At 36.6% G+C, this 17,718-nt stretch overlaps 1 protein-coding gene across 1 annotated transcript in view; it reads left to right on the forward strand.

Annotated features, from left to right (window-relative positions):
- The window catches only part of LOC140152959 (serine/threonine-protein phosphatase 4 regulatory subunit 3A-like), a 39,748-nt gene extending 22,030 nt beyond the window's left edge, over positions 1-17,718 (forward strand). The window contains 8 exon segments of the mRNA XM_072175513.1: positions 2,078-2,169; positions 4,311-4,416; positions 9,879-10,037; positions 10,855-11,024; positions 11,873-12,018; positions 13,209-13,411; positions 14,072-14,427; positions 15,577-17,718. Of these exon segments, the coding sequence (XP_072031614.1) occupies positions 2,078-2,169; positions 4,311-4,416; positions 9,879-10,037; positions 10,855-11,024; positions 11,873-12,018; positions 13,209-13,411; positions 14,072-14,427; positions 15,577-15,678 (1,334 nt within the window). The 3' untranslated portion in view covers positions 15,679-17,718.

Consider the following 17,718-nt stretch of genomic DNA (forward strand, 5'->3'; position numbering starts at 1 on the left):
TTGAATAGAAATGTGCTAAAAAATAGCCCATTTTGGGCACTCAAACCCCCTCAAATCCACGAGGTTCTAAGCTGGACTCCCAATAGGATGTTGCCCCTTGAACCCCCATCAGTTGTTCCGCTGTAATGGATTATTGGTGCTTCTATGGTTACTTAATTTAGTGGTGCTTCATGTAAAATAGTTTAGAATGCCTGGGGTCCATTTCACTAAACCTGTAACTCAAATAACTTTCCTGAAGTTACAAATACCCACTACTATAATGTAACATTAGGAAGGTTCCCTGCAGTAAATTCTTATTACCTACAAAGGGTACCGTTCGTAAATGAGTTAAGTGAAATGGAACTTGGGACTCGTCGTAAGCTGAGAACGATTTCGAGACTTAAGTTAAGTGAAATGGACCCATGTTGTAGACAACTACATGATGCAGATCACATAAGTATACATTTATGCAGATCTGGCTGCTCATGTGGAGTGCCTTGGTGACACATCTCTACCTGTGTCCCATATTACCAAGATAGATGATACCCGTACTGTTCCATATATCTATTTTGATGAAAGTTTGTTATTGTCAGGCATAAGAATGAATGAGTGGAAGATTTGTTGGAAGAGACAGTAATGATAATGGCCAATTGTCACCAATTGACGCCTACTTAAAATAGGTTGGCTTTCAATAATCCAGGTGATTTTAATCCTGAATGAAAGCATGGATCTATTTGTAACAAATGGCTGCCAACAATAATCCAGTGCATTCATTATAACGGCCTATTTAGTGATTTACTCGTCCGGATGATCGTAAAAATCATTTTCGGCACCTTTGTTAGTGTCATAGATTTGCTAACCTAGCCTGCTAGTGGATAAGCTGAAAGCTGCGTTTTAAAGACAAAATAAGACATCTGTAATTTCTCTACTTAAAGTGCATTGCGGGATCCACAGCCTTTTCTCAAAACAAGTTGGCTACATAATGTTTATGTACAAAAATCACCAATGTAATTCAACACAGTGGCCTATGGAGCAGTGTAATATACACATAATCATGCATAACTCACAAACGCATAAAATCGGAATCAACTGAAATTTTGGGATTAAGCTTTTTATGTGTATATCTATTGAAAGAAGTAATAAAAAGAGGATGAAATACTCCTGTAAAGAAATTTGATATTTGTGACGCAATCAAGCAAAATGAGTCTTAATGACGATCAAAATCAAAATTCGGTTTTCAAATTGATTACATAAACCACTCTCAGAGCTATATTTTGCTGAAAACCCAATCATAATTTGATTTACGGTTCCAGAGATATGGCCATTTCAGTGTTGCTCAGAACAATAAAATAAAAAAGAAGTTGAATGCTATTATTGGCTATATCTCAAAATCAATAATCCCGACATCCGACTCATTTTGCTTGATCGCATCACATTTGTGTTTGAATGGGGCTTTAACTTTGTCAATACTGTTGTTTTCTTCATATTTTTTTCAAATTCTTTACTTTAAAAATAAATTGACAATTTTAATGAATTATCCTTCACTTTAAAGCAATTTAGAAACAATTTCAATTTTTTACACCTTCAATGGGATCACTGAATATGCCTTTAATAAGAAATGTACCATGTGACAGCAGAATTGTTTTGGATGTCATTTTATCATGGTTTTTATAGGCAGGTTTATGGCAATTTATAATATCTTGTCAACAAGTATTTTATGGCATGTGAAAAGATGTCATTAATTTTAACACAGTTTTATGGGCAGGTGTTTGGCAATGTGTCAAAAATGCATTCTATGGCACATAATTTAATGACATATTTGAATTTCTCATTTGATTTCCTTTAAAAACCCCATTATGCTTGTCATATTATTTAAGTCTGTGATGCCATTCAAAATCTACACTCCCTGTGTAGAAGATCAGGGTCATGTCTTCCATAGGGGGTGTGTGGATTTCAACTAGATTAGCACATTAAGTTGACAACATACCTGAATTTCCTAAACCTCCAAATACTGATGTATTGTGGAAGGTGCTTCTTATTGTAAAACCTAGCCAAAGTATCCGACTAATTCCATGGTGGTGTTTCTATGATTTTTCAGATCTTGGGGTCGCAATGCAACTGATGAACATCTTGAGGATATTAATGGATCCAGAGAATATGATGGCCACAGTGGCTGTTGGTAATATACCAGTAAGTAGCACTCATATTGTCTTATTATGGATCCAGAGAACATGATGGCCACAGTGGCTGTTGGTAATATACCAGTAAGTAGCACTCATATTGTCTTATTATGGATCCAGAGAACATGATGGCCACAGTGGCTGTTGGTAATATACCAGTAAGTAGCACTCATATTGTCTTATTATGGATCCAGAGAACATGATGGCCACAGTGGCTGTTGGTAATATACCAGTAAGTAGCACTCATATTGTCTTATTATGGATCCAGAGAACATGATGGCCACAGTGGCTGTTGGTAATATACCAGTAAGTAGCACTCATATTGTCTTATTATGGATCCAGAGAACATGATGGCCACAGTGGCTGTTGGTAATATACCAGTAAGTAGCACTCATATTGTCTTATTATGGATCCAGAGAACATGATGGCCACAGTGGCTGTTGGTAATATACCAGTAAGTAGCACTCATATTGTCTTATTATCCATTCAATTATTAACATGATGGCCACAGTGGCTGTTGGTAATATACCAGTAAGTAGCACTCATATTGTCTTATTATGGATCCAGAGAACATGATGGCCACAGTGGCTGTTGGTAATATACCAGTAAGTAGCACTCATATTGTCTTATTATGGATCCAGAGAACATGATGGCCACAGTGGCTGTTGGTAATATACCAGTAAGTAGCACTCATATTGTCTTATTATGGATCCAGAGAACATGATGGCCACAGTGGCTGTTGGTAATATACCAGTAAGTAGCACTCATATTGTCTTATTATGGATCCAGAGAACATGATGGCCACAGTGGCTGTTGGTAATATACCAGTAAGTAGCACTCATATTGTCTTATTATGGATCCAGAGAACATGATGGCCACAGTGGCTGTTGGTAATATACCAGTAAGTAGCACTCATATTGTCTTATTATCCATTCAATTATTAACATGATGGCCACAGTGGCTGTTGGTAATATACCAGTAAGTAGCACTCATATTGTCTTATTATGGATTCAGAGAACATGATGGCCACAGTGGCTGTTGGTAATATACCAGTAAGTAGCACTCATATTGTCTTATTATGGATCCAGAGAACATGATGGCCACAGTGGCTGTTGGTAATATACCAGTAAGTAGCACTCATATTGTCTTATTATGGATCCAGAGAACATGATGGCCACAGTGGCTGTTGGTAATATACCAGTAAGTAGCACTCATATTGTCTTATTATGGATCCAGAGAACATGATGGCCACAGTGGCTGTTGGTAATATACCAGTAAGTAGCACTCATATTGTCTTATTATGGATCCAGAGAACATGATGGCCACAGTGGCTGTTGGTAATATACCAGTAAGTAGCACTCATATTGTCTTATTATGGATCCAGAGAACATGATGGCCACAGTGGCTGTTGGTAATATACCAGTAAGTAGCACTCATATTGTCTTATTATGGATCCAGAGAACATGATGGCCACAGTGGCTGTTGGTAATATACCAGTAAGTAGCACTCATATTGTCTTATTATGGATCCAGAGAACATGATGGCCACAGTGGCTGTTGGTAATATACCAGTAAGTAGCACTCATATTGTCTTATTATGCATTCAATTATTAACTTGGGAACAAACCTAAAAAACAAAATGGCTCAATAATTGTGAATATTAAATTCAGACAAGACTGGTGCAATTGAAGGCTTACTATATCCTATTTTTATAAAGAGTCGTATACCAATACCTAGCTGTCCCTCTTTGGTGGGTTGTCCTACTACCTATATCTTCCAACAGTCTGGGTAAATATTAATGGCATTAAAATCGTTTGAATTTGACATAATGTTTATCTAGGGGTAAACCTGTTGAGGCAGTGAAAGAATATTTCATGATGCACAGTTTCTTACTGTTACGACAGCCAGTAAGTAATTTTCTGTTGATTGGAAAATGCTTATTTTTCTTGGAAGATACACCAAATATTTCACAAAATATGAACATTTCATAAATTTTCTATTAAAGTGTCTATTTTCTTTAACTCTCAATAGACCCAGTTTAGGTTTTTTCTAATATTTGAAATGATGGGTGTCTTCCTTGTCATTGATACTATTTTGATGATAAAATTCAAGCATAATGTCTTTACCCAAGATTTGTGGCTTTTTTCCCCAGCAGAAAACCGAGAAGACAGAATTCCTGAGTTTCTTCTACAGACACTGTATGCACGTATTAACAGCTCCTCTCCTAGCGAACACCTCTGATGACAAACCAAGCAAAGGTAAGCTCAGCTTGGCTGTATAGTTCATTTGGCTTCCTCAAGGCAGTGATGTCAGTGCATGCTCTAGTAGGCATAGTAGTAAATCTTGTGCATTGACTTGTAGTCAGGGAGTGAAGGCAGTTTAGGTAGAATTAATTCCTCAATCGACGATTTTTGTATCAATGGATGCAGAGTATATTGTAGTATTGTATAACAAAAATCGGCTAAAATCTACCTTGGGCAAATTTTTTTATAACCCCTTGAAAGTTGCACTCATTCTAACTTTGGGCAAGTTTAATTCAAGACGTAAATCAAAATACAATTGCGGCGTGGTCGCATCGCTGCTATCGCGACGGCATTACGCTGGCTGACACATGAGCGACAAATTTTTGCGTATAGTGCGCATACACCGTTTACGCGCTGACTCACATTTTATTTATTATCCTTCCGCTGACACACGGTTCGCAGCATTGATTGCATATATTTTGCCATTCATTGACGGCGGACTGTTTACGTTGTTTTGCCAATAGATTAGCGGATTATTAATTGGGAATTTTAGCATATAGCTTAAAAGATATTTCGAAGGTGTCGTATTTAGTATTAGTCTAAATAATATTATATTATGCACCTATACGCTGCCTGCTATAGCCCACTAGGTCTAATATTTAAAAAAAAAAAAAAAAAAAAAAAAAAAAAAAAACATGTCTCTCGTCCTCGGCTCTAGTCCGGTCTTTAAAAACAAAAAAGGAAGAGTTGCTTTTTTTTTTTTCTTATAAATGATCGCAAAATTGGTGCAAATACAAATAAACTTAGGGCTGTTTTAGCGTATAGGCCTACAATAATTTATGTCTGAAAAAAAGACAAGGGCTTAGTTATTTTGTTGTTCTGTCTGGGAGGGTAGGGCCCCTCTAATTAGGCTGATCACAAAACCTTCCATGATGTTTGGTTCTTTTAAGTGGATCGTAGGCCTATCAGGGTAAGCGTGTAGTACGGTACCCGGTAGCCCGTGTCCCGTTGACCACTTTTTCCTCGTAAAGCATGAACTGCCAAGATGGTTAAAGTCTAGAAGAAGTAGAGTAGAAACTGGATTTGTCAATCATAAAAATCTAATCGTTTTTACTGCAATCCTACTACAAATCTGTCCTTGTAGGCCTACAAATAAATCTATTAAAGCTATAGGTTAAACTAAGTTCCGTCAACTTTCGCTTAGAAATAATATTTGAGCATGCAAGGTTGTTTTAACCGCCATCGATTGTCAGTGACTCAATTTCATAGAGCGATAACATTTCAATCAAATCAATATGATAGGGCCTACTAGGCTACGTTCACATGAGAGGCGGCGACGCTAGAAGGGGGGGGGTATGGGGTGTGATACCCCCCTCCCAATACACAAATTTTGTCGGCAAAAATGGACTGTGCTGTCAAAACCATGCGATTGTCGGCAAATGTAGTCAAAGCTATGTGTTTGTCGGCAGAGTCATGTAAAAGATTAATGTGTATAATGTGTTACGAAATTGTGCTGTTGTTAACGTAGGCCTATTGTTAATGTTATCATGGTTATAGTAGTTACTAATTAAAAAATGTCGGAAACAAATTGGACCGCTAACCCCCCCCCCCCCCACACACACACACACCCACACACTAAAAAAATTGGGTGTACAATTCACATATATTTCCGTCGGCAAAACATGCTGTACACCCCCAATCATATTGGTCTAGCGACGGCCCTGTGTTCACGTTTAATAACTCTTGCTTACATTTCATCCCGAAAACAAAATAACATTAAATTACCATAAGGACCTATTAAACTGATATCGGATAATATTGCCAACAATTATTTTAATCAACAGATCAACATTTAGGCCTATTGTATAATCATAGATTATGGTATAGGCCTAATTAGTATCAAACACACGCGATAGGCCTATCACATGTGTAGGCTATAAGCGCGTAGTGTGCCAGCAGGTAAATACGTAGGCCTATAGTCCTATACTATTTGGCCGTCAGTTATATTATACATTAGCAAAATAAAAACACGACAAATCTACTGCATTAGCAAATTGCATATAGGCTTATAGACTAACCGTAGGGCCTAGGCCTAGACCAAACTGTTAGCAGACTAAATGCTTGTTGGACCAAATGGTTTGTAGACCAAGTGGTTTGTAGACGAAATGGGTTATAATTTATTAGACCAATGGTTTTAGACTTATTAGGTATTAAACTAAACATGCTAAATGGTTATCGAACCAACTGGTTAAAAAACGGAATAAAGGTGCACGAAAAGAATGCAAAAAAGAGGGGATATGAGAGAAAGCCAATCCACGAGATACTTAGGTCTAGATAATTATTAATTTCCGTTGAAGGCTTCTTGTAATGTCTGATATAGGCCTACCGATCTAGTCTGGCCTCTACCATGTAGTTGTAGACCTATAATAACTTTTTCATAACAAAGTCCTATACTTTTTGACATTCTTGTCGACCGTTCTGATAAGTTTGTATTTATTTAGGCCGTATTAGTGTTAATGGCTATGGGCTTATTTATAGACCCATGTAAGGTCTAAATTGATTAGACGTTTATTAGGCCGATACTATAATGACGTATAGGCATAGGGTTAGGCCTAATTACAATTAATTGGTGAATGACATCAATGTATTTTATAGGCCTACATAAAATGTATTACTTAAATATTTATTTTTTCGTATCCATTCAACAAATGGGGACATTTTGATTCAGGTATGACAAAAGGGTAAAAGTTGCAAAAACTTTAAGCGTGATTATCTCAAAATGGCCATTTTGTGATACGCCACTATGTCATCCGGCGACAAATTATTGCACAAGGTGGCGATCAATTAGACACCGACTTCGTGTGTTGTGTGATGTGACGCTCTGGTTTACGCAGTATGCAACGCCAACACGCTCACTTGTTGCGCGAACGCAAATACAAAACAGTAAGCGTGGGACGCGTTAACCATGTTTGCGTAAATGCGGCTTAATAGTCGGAAGCGTTCGTGATTTGTGTATTTTTACTGTAAAATAGTGATTTTTAAATGCCTGTAGATATTTTTTTTTTTTTTTTATTTTGGTCGATTTTGGATATGTGATTGAATAATTGAAGCCACGTCTACCAGTACAAAAATTGTCGATTGAGGAATTAATTCCAGCAGACACCCTATCTAGGGCTCTCACTCCCTCACTATTGAAGAATTAGCATGATCAAAGGCAGTACATCTATCTATACATGCTGAAAGTAACTACGATAATGTACTGATGTCACTCTGCCATATTGGGTCAAGTAATTGTAACTCAAAATCATTGGGTTATTCCAGTTGAAATCCATTGGAATACATGACCTTAATCTTCTGCACAGGGAGTATGAATTTCAATGGGGTTACCTGAATGGGTGACTTCATTTGAAATTCACACTCCCTGTGGTCATGTCTTCCATTGGGGGTGTATGAATTTCAGCTGGAATAGCGCATTACAAATGTCAGACGTTGTTTGTCAGTGATAGCCAATAATATGTAAATACAGGTTGTCAATGTGACAGCTTTTGTTGGCCATCTTGTGGGTAAATCAATTTAACTATATAAAAAGAAATCATATGATAACCTAGGATCGATTACACAGTTTCGTATCCCTGACAATAAAGGGAAATGCAACCATATTGACTTGCCCACAAGGTGGCAAGAGGCTGACGACCTCAAATAGTGTAAACTTGCAAGTAATCAATTATTTACGGTAGTGAATAAGTGCAAACTTGAAGGTAACCAATTCTTTAGTAACCGCGTCTCATCAACCTGTCTACTGCTTTTATGAGTTGTTGAAACAAGTGATAACCTCTTATAGTGTAAAAGTGTAAACTTGAACCAATTATTTACGGTACGGTAGTAAATAAGTGCAAACTTGAAGGTAAACAATTCAGTAGTAACTAACGGCATCTCATCAATCTGTCTTCTGCTTTTATGAGTTGTTATAACAAGTGTCGACCTCCTATAGTGTAGATTTGAAAGTAACCAGTTATGGTAATGGTTGTTAACAATAGAAGTCAGGGTCGGTGTTATCCCTTTAGTTACTGTTGCAATAATTTGTAAATGGTCTTTGTAGGATATATTTCTTTGTTAGAATATTTTAATTCATTTGCATCCCAATTAAACATTGATAGTAATCATTGTGTTTTAGGTAATCTATGATAGATATTTTTGGCTTGCAAAACATGTTTTGGGCACTTATACGCCAGTAAGATTTATTGGATAAATTTTGGTTTTTATTGCCAGTAGGGTCCAACAAAGGGATTAGGATTGAGCTTCTTTCATTTGGCAAAACAGGAATCGGTTTAGGTACTTGTTGAGACAGGAAGAAACACACCCTAGATTTTGATGAATTGAAGAGAATTATTTACTCAATTGATGAAACCATCTTGGAGGAATTTACTGATAGGGTGTATACTGTTCTCTGACCAGGTCACAGAATATTGTAAATAATGGACCCCACATCAAATTCAGCATTGACTTTCACACTGCATTAGCACTTAAAAACACTGTCAGGGATCCCTGCAAAGTAATAAAAAAAATAGAGAATTGTTTAAAAGTTGAGGATAAGTCAGTAGAATTATCATTAGGTGTGTTTTTTTATTCAAATGAATCAAATTGGCAGTGTTGATGATAAATATTAAGATCAATGTGACCTTTTACCCTTATCTGTTTGGTTTTATCACTTGCACTGGGCATATATTAGCACATCTATACTCTTACAAAAATGCAAAAATCTGATTTTCTTGTTCAGTGAATCACTAATAGAGCTTGTTAAGTGACTGATTATCTTCTACCAAGCGGGGACAGGGGATTAACATAATTTTGCCTAAGGCAAAAACTGAATTGCCCTTTAAGCTCCAAAGTCAGGGTCGGTCGGTCAGTTAGAATTTTTTTTTATGGCCACATATATCAAGAAGTCAAAAGTCACTACAAAATACCATGGTACACAATGATAAGGTTTCTTAGGCTTGTTTTATAATGTGTCAAGAGTTGTGCAGTATGAATTAATAAGAGATAAAACATTTTCACAACATATTTGTGTATTATATACCTAATATGAAAACTCATATATGAAAAAATAGGTCAACCCTATTTTTTCAGAGTTTAGGGTCAATCAAAAGGGCCATGTAAATCTTTATTTTTTAAGCCTAATGGTGCTCAATTTTAGTATAATATGCAACACGATTTGGTCCACGGATGCCAAAGGCGGAAAATTTGAAATTGAGATAATGGCAAAAATATGGAGTTATAAAAAACAATGAAAGACGTAAGAAAATAGATATCACAGAACTTCGTAACTTAAGAACCAAAAATTATAGTTTTATTTTTTTCAGTTTATGATAGCCAAATGTTTGTAGAAGGAATATATAGTAACTCAAATTAATGCCTCCTTTGGCATCCATTGACCGGATTGTGTCTACTTTAATATACATGTTCTGAAACTTTTACAGATGATTTCCAGACATCGCAGTTGCTGAGTCTTATCCTAGAATTACTAACCTTCACTGTTGAGCATCATACATACCATATCAAGAATTACATCATCAACAAAGATCTACTCAGGAGGGTGCTTATTTTACTCAAGTCTAGACACCAATTTCTTGTACTCTGTAAGTTAATCTAAGTCTGTAACTATTAGCAAAAAAAAAATCGGTGATTAGTTGTTTGTTTATCAAAAAAAAAAAACTTCCTTCGCCCAATGGAATTTGGGGAGCTGCATAGATAATTGGTAGATGTTACAATCTAAGTGCGGATAGGTCTGCGCCAGGTTCGGCTGCAACTGGCCTAGATGATGCGATCTGATTGTGATGATTCACCATGGCAGCGAAATTACAGCGCTTTGAATCCTTCAAGATATAGCTGGAAAAAGGCGCTATATAAATCCGAAATTTATTTTATTATTTTAAGTTACTATCAATGCATAGGGACATTTTCTAGTGAAATTTTTTGTGACACAATAAGCTCTGGAAGTTTTTGTGGTAAAACACTGATACACATCATTCTGTCGGTGTGCATGACGACAGTCGGGATAGATGGCTTCATCGCATTGGTGCTCTTTGGCTGTTCCATCTCATGCCGTCTGACATGAAGGGGAAGCTTACTGTTACACTCAGTGGCGGAAATCACAAAACATGCCATAAAATAAATATTTGTTTGTGAAATAATTCCAAAAGTTTTTATTAGGAGAATCAATTAATTACAAAAGAAAAGCAAATTTGTATTTTCTGTGCAGGAAATTGACCGGAACTGAAAGGTACTGTACAAATCAATAAGACCTACATGATGTCTTGTCGTTGGAAGGGGGTCAGGGACATAGATATTTGTGTTTGCTCAAGCACAGCTGGGCTATCAGGTTCAATATTTGCTCTTTTACAAACCCAGTGCACCATGTTGGATTTAATATAATATATCTCATTGTTTTTACAGGTGCTGTTAGGTTTTTCAGGAGAATTATTGCCATGAAAGATGACTTCTATAACCGGTACATCATCAGAGGAAACTTGGTTGAACCAGTAATTAGAACGTTTAAAAACAATGGCAACAAGTACAATTTGCTCAATTCGGCTCTTATAGAGCTCTTTGAATTCATTCATTCAGTAAGTATTCCTTTGCGCTTTTTGGTATTTGCACTTCACTTCATCTTAAGTGTGATAGTGATGTCAGTGTTTTTATGCGGTTGTACCACCCATTAGGTTAGCATGCATGATTCAATACCAATGATGAACCAACAATTACACATCTGCATCACTACCAAGCGTGCAAATTTGGGGTGAACCAAAGTATTGATGCAGATAATTTGGTTACAATTTTTGAGATGTATTCTACAATATGATACAAACGATGCAAATTGGGATAATATGATTTTTGTTTTGCAATTCCCCTTCCCAACACTTACTGCTTGTTGTTTTAAAGTTAGACATAATTATGCATAGCTTAGTGTGAAAGAAAACATCCAATGCTGTGTTGATTTGAACGCAATTGTCAATTTGATCTACTCAGTTGGAAATTTTGAAAATTGCCACTTAGCAGAAACTCATTGACTATATGGGGGGAAAGGAGGAATGAATAGAATTATGCATTACAAAATAAGATTATTTGCACCAATTCTGGAGCTCAAAAACCCAGGCTATAGTCGGTTTTTCATTTGTGATGGATGTAATGGCTAATTTTCAACAGCATCTTCCACAGCGTTGATTTGAAAAAGCAAACAAATGTAATCATATGAGTGGAAAGAAGAGAAGGTCAGAAATTGCTGCGGATGACTACAAATGTGACAACTGAAAAATTGTGGGCTATACGCAGGCCTTAAAACATGCGAGTCCACTTGCTTTAGCATCACAGCTTGTCATACTGTGAGTACAATATGTGGTATCAATAGTAGTGATATTTTCCAATGTAATGATATCTGCAAATTTAACGCAATGATTTATTGTATTATTTTTAGGAGGAAATCAGATCATTAATAGTACACATAGCAGAAACACACAGTCAATTCCTGGATGGGGTTGATTATGTTAGCACATTCAAAGGCATTAAACTCAAGTATGATCAAATTATGGACCGACTCAACAGTAAACCAGCTGTCGACAGGTAAGTGTTTTGGATTTAGTCTGGACACAAAATGGCACTTTCCCTCACTATTGAAACTGGAAAATGAACAAAATGTAGCATGATATGATCCTGACCTTACTGGTAGCTATGAATCTTACGGTGTGCCCTATATAGATTTTTAGCTTGGACCAATTTGGTAAATTTGCCCTGATTTTGACCCAATGGGCCTAACAAATCCAAATATTAGTATGATTTCTTTTTAACTTTTCTCAAATTATTCTGGTCTAATGGAGCACTAGATGGCCTTGGAGGGAACAATGAATCTCAGTTTGCCAAAAGGGGGAGGAATGTTATGGGTCAACAACCTTGCTCTAAGCATGGTGCATTTGCTTTGTTTTCTTGTCAAGCCAGATTATAAATCAGTGTATTGTATCTGTAAAGTGAAGCCATATCATTGCTATTAGAGATTCCTTGATTTTCATATGCTTTGTGGCTTTTGGAAATTATCCAATTTTGACAAAGACCATTGCCAGTTCAATACCCCATTAGTAGGGATTCATAAGTGTTCAAGGTGACACTGCACTTGCAGTTGCACGGTTTCAGCTTCAAGGGACAAAAGGCCATTGTCAGTTTCTAGACATACTGGAGAATCATTGGTCAAGCATGATGGAGAAAGGTGTCTCTGAAATATTCTGTTCAAAAACTGGTTGTTGAGCAACTAATTTTGAAGTTCAGCATTTTAGTATTTGACTAATCGGCACCAAACTATGACAACTATTTTAAGGTCAAAATCTGAATATAATCTCCAGGTAATTAAGTGCACAAAATAAATGAAATAAATAAAGAAGAACATGGTCTGACTTTTTTTTTTTTTTTTAGTATGTTTCCAAATTTTGAGTTGTACTGTTATAGTTGTTTTGATATGAAAAGCAAAAATGTGTATGACAATGCCCCATTGGATAGTTCATACTTCACTTGTTTTTTGTTCACTTCATCTAAACAAAACGTATCTTGGGTAATGGGGTAATGAGAAAAATATGAGCTTTATCCTAAATATAGGTTTTGATGAATAAAAATGCGGGATGAGGCTGTCAATCGTCTCATATATGTTGGGAAATATGGATGTTGACAAACTTAATCCTGATGTAAACTTGATTGTTTTTTTGGTAAATATCAAAGCATCATAATGATTAAATATTAAGTGTACCACTGTTTTTTCTCCCAAATAGTTTACGGCAAACCACCATTTTGCAGAACAGTCGGTTTAGAAGGGATGCAAGGACGCTTGATGAGGAGGAGGAGTTATGGTTTGAGCAAGAGGACGAAAATGAAGATGGTGAGGCATTGGTATCTATGAGTGACACTGCCTTCCATACGGCTAAAGTTGACACTGAGCTGGACTCAATAGGAAGATTTATTGATAATAAGAAAGGCAAGTTGTGTTTAGGAGTTGTTTTTTTTAAAGATTCGTTGGAACAATAAATGCATGTTCTTCTTTGTACTTAAAGAAGTCGAGCATTGTACAGTTGAAAAATGTAAAGCTTTGATTTGATTTAAATCTCCATTAACCTGTTTTAGGACCCAATGTTGAAATTCTCTATGAATATGTCGTACTATGTTCCATAGTAAGGGACTTAACTGTTGTAAGGTGTGTTTACAATTGGTCTTGAAATAGGATGTTTCAAACGACAAGGCGTAAACATACTTTAGAGGGCAGCAACATTGATCCTATTGGAAACCGTATAACTACATAATTTGAAAAATATGTGAATTTTATCTTGGAGTACACTCAACTTGGTGTATTCTATCAGTGATGGATTCCCAAAGAGATCGGATGTCATGAGGTGTGATCCATCCAAAGTTTTGTTAAGTCTCTATTTCATAAAAGAAGCTTATGATTGATTGATACTCATAATAATGATTTGTACTAGGAACAGCATGATATTTAGCCTCCATGAGCAACAAACCAATATGGCAGATGTACCATAGCATTACACACAGGGCAGTTTTGAGTTGGTGCTCTTTGGGTCTAATCTCAATGGACAGAACATAACATAAAATGTCACTTTTTTTTTTTTTCTCTTATCCATAGTAGCCGATTCTCCAAGTTCTCTTTTCAATAAAGATGTAACGACATCAACAACAACCTCAATTATGTTCTCAACAACTACAGCAGCAACAACAACTGCAACATTGCCTTCATCCACCACTTCAACGTCACCATCAAGGAATGGACGGCCTGGCAGCCCATTGCAGCAACAAGTAACCAAAACTTCACCAGTACGGACTAGCTCACCGGTTCGGCCCAGCAGCCCGCCTGTTGGCGGTCCCTCACTGCTGGGAAAGAAGGCTGCCGTAGTTGTAGTGACGGAGGTTGAGAGTACCAATACCAAAGCAGCTTCACCTACTTCAGCATCTGAAATAAAGGCCAATAGCGTTGTTGCTAAGGTAGGTTACTACAATGTTAGTTGTGCACAGGTTTCATATCTTGTTGTTGCTTGATTGAATGTTGATGAGAGAAAGATCCGGTTACACACAACTCATGTGTATGGGGGAGGATAAAGCATGTTCTTATACCAGCATCCTGGACCTTATGGTCTGTATGCACAAAACAAATTAGACCAGATCTAACTTTAGACCTAATCTAACCATGGAGATTAGACTTGGGGGAGAAGGAGCTCTTAAAAGGTATTTAGATACCCTATTCTATATAATTTTAGATCATATTAAGGGCAAATATAATGTATCTAAATATTAGATGGCTCCAGTTTACCTTATGGACTTTGCTAGAAATAAAGGAGGAAAAGAAAAGAATAAAAGGATTCCTCCAACCTCCATGGCCAGGCCAGGTCTAGCGTTAAACTTGGTCTATCTTGCTTTGTGCATACGGACCTATGTGTTCAGTTTCCATGTGCAATAGACTATAATAACAGCAGGGGTGAAAAATGTCCCCTTTTACACCGAAATTGATGTGTCTGTCCATCCCCATCTGATTGGTCGGCGTTCCCAAGTTAAAGGAGGAATGCAGTCATAATTGGTGATAATGGCCACATTCACAGATGTAAACATGTGGGAAAATCAGCTATACCGCTGTTAAATGGCATGATTACATGCATTTTGACACAAAAAGTGATCTTTTTTTCTTAAGTCTGCACTACCAAACGATATCGCCATTATAATCTGGATCAGTTGTGAATGAAATGACGATTTTCAGACTGTAATATGGCGAGTAAGCCTACACCGTATTGACACGTCACAGTGGACAAATAGGCTAGTGTAATCTCTGCGTTTGTATACGAAGCCACTCAGAGTCGCCACTAACAATCAATGCTAGTCATCCTCATTGGACTATTACAGTTGAAATCCATACACCGCTATGGAAGACATGACATTAATCTCCCACACAGGGGTGTAGATTTCGAATAGATTTTTAGACAAATGTCTCATTTTGCTTCAATGTTGATTGCTTCAATGTTGAATCAAATGATTACGGAATTCGCTTCACATACCAACAAAACAACAATAGTGAGGGGTGGGGGTATACCTCAATTTTAGATGGCAACTTATTTTCAATATTTTCTTGTTTTCAAATTGCAGGGAGGCATTGTAGGACTTGTAGATTACGATGAAGATTCAGACGACGATGATGACGACGACGATGAACTTCCACCAACAAAGCGCCCTCGTCTGACGTCCTAGCATATGCTCTGGTGGCAGAGATATGAAGATCTGCTAGTAGAATTTTTGTATATCAAGATCCTTGGTCAATTCAAATATGTGGTGCATCTTGGGTATGCGCTGAATGGAGAGGAAAGAAACGCAGACAGAGTACATCCACGGTGTCACAGGAAACCAGGCTTCATAAACAGTGCTACAATAATGGAATTTTTTTAGATAGAAATGTGACACTGTATCATCTGTTTTGTTGCCTTTATGTTTGTGTATTTATATTCCCATCTAGTCCCTGATGTGAAACTATCTTGTGTCTGCCTTCCTATGAATTTTGTAATTGTTCTGTGTCCTGTTAAGATGAATGCCCTTTTGTTAAATTGTCCTATTTTTTTAAAAAGTCCAAAAGGTGTACACATTCATGAGTATTGTAATGAAATATGACTTAGAACGAAAAACCCGTCCCTCCCTTGATACACATTTGTGACAAGTTTGAACTTATAGGTTGCTGTAGCATTTGTCTTTGTTGAATTAAAACTCACAGGCAACATTTTGTTCAGAGAGATGCTCCACATTTCTCAACCTACAAGGCATTGTATTCAGAACACGTCAGATGCTGATCTCAATAATATGTCATCATCATGTGCCTAGCCTGAAGACAAACTATTGGTGTATAGTCTCTTGAGGCAAATGTTACAAGTTTCAGCCAGGACAGTTTAAGTCTTGATATCACAAAAGCATTTGATGCAGAAGAACCTATATGTTTTATCACTTGTCAGGTGGTTTGGCCCTTATGCATGCTGCAATGAAGGTATTCAACAAAACCAATGAAAATTGGTGTCAATGTATGGAAGAAGGTAGGGATTTAGTACAGAGCAAAATAGTTTGGCTTTCTCTGTATGTCTGCATTTTCCCACCTTTGTGTTAAAATGACAAATAAACCTGTGTTAAAAACAGCAAGCCATTATATTAAGCAAAATACATGGAATAACAGAAGATATGAAATGTCATACTAATTAATACAAAGCAGGTCACTTGAAATATGACGGCTTAATTTGGTTGATAACGTATAGTTGCAGCATGTATGAATGAATTATTAAGGCTGTTTACAAGAACAAAAGATTAATAATATGAATTTGGCCAAGATTGAAAAAGAAGATAAGAATAGTATGCAAACTGATTATGCACTGAGAGTGAAAATATTGCATTGAGTTGTAATAATACAAAGGAAATATATCTTGCAATTTTGTGAATGGCCATAATTAACAGAGAATTAATATCTTGGCAATGGCTCAGGGAATTTTGATTATAGCCAAGAGTAAGTCAAGTGGTATTCAAGGGAAGAAAAAAAGTATTTCCTTTGGGCTATTCCAATTCAAATCTGTACACTCTATGGAAGATATGACCTTGATCCTCCACACACAGGGTGTAGATTACAAACAAAGTTGCAATTCAGGTAACCCCATTTGAAATTCACACTCAAGTGTGAGATTATTAAAGTTTTGTCGTCCGTAGGGGGTATATAGATTTCATCTGGAATATCCCTTTTCTTCTACCCATCTGGTACATATTATAATGCATTCTTTATGGGACTTTTTTTAAATTAAGAAGTGTCTATGATTGTAGATGTAATTGGAGTCTTTTTAAATAGACTGTTTTTTAACACTAATTCAGCATGAAATGTTGTCAATTTTGTCTATATTGTAGTTCCTTTTCTTGTACAGGTTAACAGCATCAATGGCTGCTTGCAGTAGTGACAAAATGTTGACTCAAGTAATCAATCCTGGACTTGTACAGTTTGCGCTATATTTTTGCATTCTACCGCAAAAGTAACAATGCACAAATATATTCCATTTGTGTATAGGTCAATGTAAGGAATCACGAGTACAATAAGTGAAACAGTTCAAATTGGCAAGTGCAAAAATATCCATTTTTACATTACATTATGTGAGCAATTCAAGTGATAGCAGTTTTGAAACTTATTTGCAAAAAGTGATTCAATCATGTTTCACCGTTGTTCATCACCGTTTAACAACGATGCGGCCGCGTCGTCTGCGTGGTTTACTTCGC

The sequence above is a fragment of the Amphiura filiformis genome, chromosome 5 (genome assembly GCF_039555335.1).
Source record: "Amphiura filiformis chromosome 5, Afil_fr2py, whole genome shotgun sequence".
Lineage (NCBI taxonomy): Eukaryota > Metazoa > Echinodermata > Ophiuroidea > Amphilepidida > Amphiuridae > Amphiura > Amphiura filiformis.